General features: G+C 35.7%; 2 protein-coding genes across 4 annotated transcripts; both read left to right on the top strand.

The window, feature by feature from the left end:
- The first annotated feature begins 977 nt into the window (after positions 1–977).
- LOC108733296 (2-iminobutanoate/2-iminopropanoate deaminase-like) lies at positions 978–1,763 on the top strand. Its single transcript, XM_018464394.2, has 3 exons — positions 978–1,132; positions 1,233–1,462; positions 1,540–1,763. The coding sequence occupies exons 1-3, from the start codon at positions 1,071–1,073 to the stop codon at positions 1,686–1,688; spliced, it is 441 nt and encodes a 146-aa protein (XP_018319896.1). The 5' UTR covers positions 978–1,070; the 3' UTR covers positions 1,689–1,763.
- Positions 1,764–2,360: 597 nt separating this feature from the next.
- Positions 2,361–6,920, top strand: LOC108734400 (ubiquitin-like modifier-activating enzyme 1). 3 transcript variants are annotated; one of them, XM_018465970.1, is made up of 6 exons: positions 2,361–2,437; positions 2,874–3,864; positions 4,203–4,590; positions 4,643–4,842; positions 4,914–5,696; positions 6,026–6,920. In XM_018465970.1, the coding sequence occupies exons 2-6, from the start codon at positions 2,890–2,892 to the stop codon at positions 6,803–6,805; spliced, it is 3,126 nt and encodes a 1,041-aa protein (XP_018321472.1). In that variant the 5' UTR covers positions 2,361–2,437; positions 2,874–2,889; the 3' UTR covers positions 6,806–6,920. The 3 variants fall into 3 exon arrangements, with proteins under 3 accessions (XP_018321472.1, XP_018321464.1, XP_018321480.1); XM_018465978.2 differs by lacking the exon at positions 2,361–2,437 and adding an exon at positions 2,781–2,798; XM_018465962.1 differs by lacking the exon at positions 2,361–2,437 and having other exon boundaries at positions 2,740–3,864.
- Positions 6,921–7,438: the final 518 nt, after the last annotated feature.

Genomic DNA, 7,438 nt, shown 5'->3' with positions numbered 1-7,438 from the left:
GGAACTCAATTCTTTTATTTAAAAATTGTATTTAAATTTTTAAACTTCACTTTTACTAAAAAAATTTTTTCTTCAAAAATTCTTTTGTGGAGGTGCGTGTTCAATCAGTCTCAGGAGTGACGATTTATGATGATGATGATATTATCTATACGTTATATAACAAATTGAGCTTTAATTTATTGTAAAAAGAAAAACATAAATTAGCATCCCTAACTGTGTCTAAATGGAACAAATACTATTTAAAGATAAACATTCATCAATCTACTTCCATGAAACCGCAAATATAAATCAATTATGGCCTTTACTTTAAATTATCCCGGCGCCTTCACCAAATTTTCAAAAACATCTTTTTAATAATTATTAAAAAGTCAGATAATAAAGTTTTAAATCAAAGACTCGTCTCTCCCTTAAGTATCCAAGAAAAATAAAAACAACTGTGCTGTAAGAGACCAAAAAATAAGCAATAAAATCTCAAAAAGTCTTGCCTCTGTCTTAATTAATGACCATATTCTCATATGAAACTGGCGAAGTCTCGTTTTTAATTAAACGCTTTCAATCAAAAATATAGCTTCATACGATAATCCAAAAATAATTTGACTAAATAAATATATCTTCCTTCTTTTTTCTTAACATTTGTTTTAATAACAAAAACTTTAAAACAAAGTACCTGCGTCAAATCTTATAACTCGATGTCTAAATCGTTATTATATAAATATACGCTTTCAATCAAAAATATAGCTTCATACGATAATCCAAAAATAATTTGACTAAATAAATATATCTTCTTCTTTTTTCTTAACATTTGTTTTAATAACAAAAACTTTAAAACAAAGTACCTACGTCAAATCTTATAACTCGATGCCTAAATCGTTATTATATAAATATTCTCAAGATCAATGATATGAAACAAAATTAAGTCTAATCAGTCAATTAATTATTTTGATCATATGATTAGACGATTGGCAATAACATTTTCCAAATTTTGACATTGCGAAATAATATAAGAGAGTGACATTTCAAACTTAAGAATATATTTTTTAATAATTTTAATTTATCTTTAATATCTGCTTATGGCTTTGGTTCGAAAGATTGTTTTCACTCCCGACGCCCCTACACCCGTCGGTCCTTACAGGCAAGTGTGCAAAATAATAAACCGTTCGAAAATTATTTGAAAAAAAAAAACGCAAATATTTTTGGCTGAATAATTCTATCAATGAAACAATAAATTTCAGTCAAGCCGTGATAGCAGATCAAACTCTGTACATTTCCGGCATTATAGGACTTGACCCGAAATCGGGGTCACTTGTGGAAGGGGGCACCGTAGAGCAATTCAGACAATGTATGAGACACCTTGAAGAAATTTTGTATTCGTGCGAATCGGCGTTCGAGAACGTATCGAAAACTACGATTTTTCTAACCGACATGGAAGAATTTTCTCAAATCAATGACGTGTACAAGGAATGTAAGTCAACCCCCAAAGTATTTTTTATTATTGTTTTGAGACAGTCTGTGTAGTTTTAATTTATTTTTTGGTTTGAGATTTTTGCAGAGATTTTCCAGCTCGCTCAACTATTCAAGTTGTGCAACTACCATTAAACGCTAACGTTGAAATAGAAGCAATTGCACTTATTGGCTGTGTTAAAACAATCCCTGCACCTCCTCCACCTCCAAAATGTTCATCCAGATAAGTATATGGCCAAAATAATTCCTATAACTTTTCGTTAAAGTGTTATATTTTATTTTTAATATATTTTTACACTGAAGTGGTTAATTTTGATTGTATAGAATGGAAAAGAAGCGTGTTCAGAAGTTGCGTCAGTTTGAAAACACTTTCCACCCGCGTTTTCCCTCATGTGTTCAGAGGTTTCACGCTTGGTGGCGCTACTTGCGCTAGAATCGCGCGGCGTCAAATTAGTTGCCTATATTAATCTAATCNAGCCAACTAAATAACTAAAAGAATAGTCTAGAAAAGGCTGCGATAATTTAAAAACTGGACTCCAAACAGCATTCAAGAGTACTCAACCTTTCATAAATAAAAGAGTACCTAGAACGGAGGATAATAAAAGAAAGAAAGAAAATTATATATAAAAGAGTGCCATTAATAAATTTTAATTAGGTAAATAGTAAAATTATTTGTAATTACAATACGTCAGTCTGTCAATGATAATCTTCGCTTTCGAAATAAAAATTTAATAAAGCATCAAATGTTTTCCTCTGAAAGAAATTGCTATGAGAAAACGTTTGCGCCAAAAGTAAGTTCCTCTTTGTTTGCCCTCTAAATCGGGGATAAAAACACTTAGACAACAAAGATAACAAAAAAAGATAACTGACCTGATAAATAAATATGCAGGCAGTACCTATTATTTTTATCAGTCATTTTCAAATTTTCATTCGATCTAATGAGAACATTCGACGATTAATAATGATCTCATTTTTGGTAAGAATTGGTTCTTTTATATTGTTTTTATTTAGTTTTAATATCTTACTAGTCCATGTTAATTAATTTTATTGTTCAGTTTTACAGAACTTATTTAAAATTAAAAAATATATTTATTATAGACGCACAATATAACTGAATACTTCAACGTTTACATTAACATAATTATACAATAATTTTAATTAGTTTAGTTACAATTGTTTTATACGCACTTTTATTCGTGCCAAAATTTTAAAAATTTTATAGTTTGTTTTGTTGTGTGATGTTGTCAAATGTCTTCGAGTTGGTACTATTATACGTCATGATTTAACAAGAGTGGGGATCTTGCGGTACGAGTGTTCAGTAGTTGTTACGAATACCGGCAAGTTTTATTAAATATTTTCTTTAAATGAATGGTGATTTTGACAATTAACTACGACGAGAAATTCCTTAATAGTGTTTTCACGTGTCCGATGTCTAGTGCTGAGGTCACGGACAGCTCCGTCGATCCCCCAACCAAAAAGCGGAAGCTAGACTCACTTCACCACAACGACATGGCGAACAATGGACCCTCGAGTTCAACTCAAGACATCGATGAAGGACTTTATTCACGACAGTTATATGTTCTTGGTCACGATGCCATGCGTCGCATGGCATCCAGCGACGTCCTAATTTCCGGCATGGGAGGTTTAGGTGTCGAAATAGCGAAAAATGTTATCCTCGGCGGTGTTAAATCTGTCACTTTGCATGACGAGGCTCTTTGTAAAGTAAGTGATTTATCGTCTCAATTTTACTTGGGAGAAAATGATGTCGGTAAAAACCGTGCCGAAGCTTGCTTCAAAAAGCTTTCTGAACTTAACATGTATGTCCCCACCAAGTCCTACGTGGGCCCCCTCTCAGAGGAGGTTCTCAAAAAATTCAGTGTTGTCGTTTTGACCAACAGTTCCCTGTCTGAACAATTACGTATTAGTGAAATTACCCATGCTAACAACATTGCATTAATAGTAGCCGACACTCGTGGCCTTTTTGCACAAGTGTTTTGTGACTTCGGTAAGTCTTTCACTGTAGTAGACGTCAACGGAGAGCCCCCCGTTTCGGCCATGATTGCCGACATATCCAAGGATTCTGAAGGAAATACCATTGTCACTTGCATAGATGACACACGCCATGGTCTAGAGGACGGCGACTACGTTACATTTTTAGAGCTGCAGGGAGCATCTGAATTGAACAATTGCAACCCCATAAAGATAAAGGTGCTGGGTCCCTATACCTTCAGTATTGGTGAAGTGACATTCTCTAAATATGAACGTGGAGGGGTCGTAGAACAAGTCAAAATGCCCAAAAACATTGAATTCAAACCTTTGAAAGAGTCCATTAAGGCTCCCGAGTTTCTCATTACTGATTTCGCTAAATTTGATCATCCAGGACAGCTACATTTGGCTTTTCAGGTAAGTAAAGCATTATTATATTGTACCTAACTACTCAGAAATAAAAACAAGTATTTAGATATTACTTTATACAAACTTTTTCTGGAGTATTTGAAAGTAAAAATAAACAATAAGTTTAATTTGTAAACTACACCTTAGTGGCTTTAAAATAGATATGATTCATCAATTATGTATATAAAATCAATAATACTAATAATAGTAATGTATGATACAATTATGTAAGGGTGACTAAGTGGTTTTCAATCAATTGACTACAAATACCACAAAACATTTTATTGATTGAAAGGCATTTTACTTACCTATTATTCTGTATATGTTTAATGCAATTTCTTTTGAAGGCTCTTCATAAATTCGTTAATACTCATGGTAAAGTTCCAAAACCCTGGAGCACTGCGGACGCAAAGGAATTTGTAACGATCGCCAAAGCTTTAAACCTAGACGGAGGCAGCGACAATGAGATCAACACAGAGCTTTTGGAGAAGTTCTCCAAGACTGCGTCAGGCAACTTGGGCCCTATAAACGCCACTATAGGTGGTATTGTTGCCCAAGAAGTTATGAAAGCTTGCACAGGCAAATTCCACCCTATTTATCAGTGGTTATACTTTGATGCTATTGAATGCTTACCCACTGATTTGGGAGAGATTAACGAAGAGCTCACAACGCCAACGGGCAGTCGCTATGATGGGCAAGTAGCAGTCTTTGGGAAAGAGTTTCAAAAGAAAATTGGTAAATTTGTTTTTATTGAAAGTGATTCTTTTTTTAATATTTATCTCTTTAGAGTCTTTAAAGTATTTCGTTGTGGGCGCTGGCGCTATAGGATGCGAACTCCTGAAGAATTTTGCAATGATGGGATTGGGATCTAATGGAGGTCAGGTCACCATCACGGACATGGATTTGATAGAAAAGTCAAATTTGAACAGGCAGTTTCTTTTCCGTCCTCATGATGTACAACATTCTAAATCTATAACAGCTGCTAAGGCAAGATACCTTTTGGTTTTTCGACTGTTTAGCAAATTTTTTATGTTATTGTTTTTTTTTCTCTTGTCTAGGTAATTAAAAAGATGAACCCTCAAATGAACGTGGTGGCACATGAAAACCGTGTCGGTCCTGATACCGAAAACGTTTACGACGACGACTTCTTCGAGGCGTTGGATGGCGTGGCCAACGCTCTAGATAACGTAGACGCTCGTATTTATATGGATCGTCGTTGTGTCTACTATCGCAAACCTTTACTAGAGTCTGGCACTCTGGGGACTAAGGGCAACACCCAGGTCATTGTCCCATACCTTACAGAATCCTACAGCTCGTCGCAAGACCCTCCAGAAAAGAGCATTCCGATTTGTACACTTAAAAATTTCCCAAATGCTATTGAGCATACACTCCAGTGGGCTCGAGACATGTTTGAAGGACTATTCAAGCAAAGTGCTGAAAACGCCTGTCAATACCTAACAGACCCAGATTTCATCGATAGGACCCTCAAACTACCCGGCGTACAGCCCATAGAAGTCTTGGAATCAGTTAAATTCTCTCTGGTAGATGATCGCCCCCATTCTTTTGAAGAATGCATCGCTTGGGCAAGAATTCATTTCGAAGAACAGTTTTCAAATCAAATTAAGCAGTTATTGTACAATTTTCCACCGGATCAGTTAACTTCAACGGGACAGCCGTTTTGGTCTGGACCAAAGAGATGTCCTGTACCAATCCAATTCAACCCCGAGGATCCCCTACACATCAGCTACATCATGGCAGCTGCCAATTTAAAGGCTGAAGTATACGGAATGCCTCACATCACTGACTTGAATTACATTGCTGATATTGTAAAGACTGTAGAGGTAAATTGTTTTGAAATTTTTGGCACTTCTTGTAACATACACACAACTTCTGCGTGCTTTGTGAAGTTAACAGTAATTTTTTTAAGTTCTGAGTTGGTATATTGAGATTTCGTAATTTTGTATTAACATCAGTACAATCGCAAGTAATATTAAATTAGAAACTTGCTCTTCAAATTACTTTTTAATTGATTATAACAGTTTTTCGTTGCCTTGTTTTTAATTAACAACATTTTAAGTAAATACGTATTCTGAGGCATTTACTACATTTTACAGCAACAATTATTTTAATGTGGTTTTAAGGAATTCTGGCTAACTAATTTTTTTTTAAGGTTCCCGAATTCGTGCCCAAATCCGGTGTGAAAATCGCTGTGACTGACTCCCAAATGGCCGTTGCTAATGGTTCGAATGTGGACATGGACCGCGTCAGTCAGCTCCAAGAACAGCTCCCGAAGCCCGGGGAGCTTGGAGGACTCACCTTACATCCAATTGAATTCGAAAAAGACGACGATACAAACTTGCACATGGATTACATCGTGGCAGCTTCAAATCTCCGTGCAGCCAATTACAAAATAGCCCCAGCAGACCGTCACAAATCCAAATTAATAGCGGGCAAAATCATACCCGCAATAGCGACCACAACATCCGTGGTTGCAGGCCTCGTTTGTCTTGAACTGTACAAATTGGCGAGGAGCATGGAGAGCTTAGCCCCATTCAAAAACGGTTTCGTCAATCTCGCACTGCCCTTCTTTGGCTTCTCCGAACCAATCGCCGCCCCCAAAATGGAATACTGCGGTAAAGAGTGGACCCTGTGGGACCGTTTCGAAGTCCAAGGGGAAATGACTCTGGCCGAATTCCTGAACTATTTTAAAGAGAAACACGGTCTCGAGATTACGATGTTGTCGCAAGGCGTTTGTATGTTATATTCGTTCTTTATGGCCAAAGCAAAGGCCCACGAACGTCTCAACCTTCCCATGTCTGAGGTGGTAAAAAGGGTATCGAAAAAGAAGATCGAGCCCCACGTGAAGGCTCTCGTGTTCGAGTTGTGTTGCAACGACGAGGATGGTAACGATGTCGAAGTGCCCTACGTAAAATATGTATTGCCCCGATAATGTGACGGGCCCCCGGGGAGAGAAAAATCGGGTAGGGGAAGAATCTATTGCGGATGGGACATCGCATTCGCGTGATGATAATGAATTTTTGAGACTGTTTTCAAAGGGGGGGGGGGGAATAAAATAATTACATGATTGATGATTACTATTGATTGAGAAGAAAAGTTCGCGAGAAGGTTTTCTTCTACTTGGTTTAGATTTTAAGTTAAATTATACGATAATTAATTTTCTTTATTTTCGGTAATTAATACTACTCATCAAAAAAAAATTATATATGCTATAATTATTTACTTACACTGCTGATTGATGCTGATATGCTTTTGTTGAAATATGCGTAGATGCCGTTATTTTGTAATAATAAATAATGTGTGAAAAATTTAATAAATAACCTTTGAAAACGTTTCTGGCTTTTATTTAATAACTTACTCATCATCGAACTAAATTATTTTTGATTAAGTACAGCAACCAATTTTCAGCAATTTTGCAGCAAAAACATTTCAATATTTATTATTTAAGAATATCAATAATTTAAACATTAGGATTATAACACTTCACTATTTGATGTTAAATGGTAGTCAAAGTTCAGAATATAATAAAACTTAAAAAAAGAGTTATTAAAAAATTTTGTTACAT

Source organism: Agrilus planipennis, unplaced genomic scaffold (genome assembly GCF_000699045.2).
Source record: "Agrilus planipennis isolate EAB-ADULT unplaced genomic scaffold, Apla_2.0 scaffold1, whole genome shotgun sequence".
Lineage (NCBI taxonomy): Eukaryota > Metazoa > Arthropoda > Insecta > Coleoptera > Buprestidae > Agrilus > Agrilus planipennis.
Note: the sequence above shows the minus strand (reverse complement) of the source record. Positions and strands in the feature narration are given on the sequence as shown.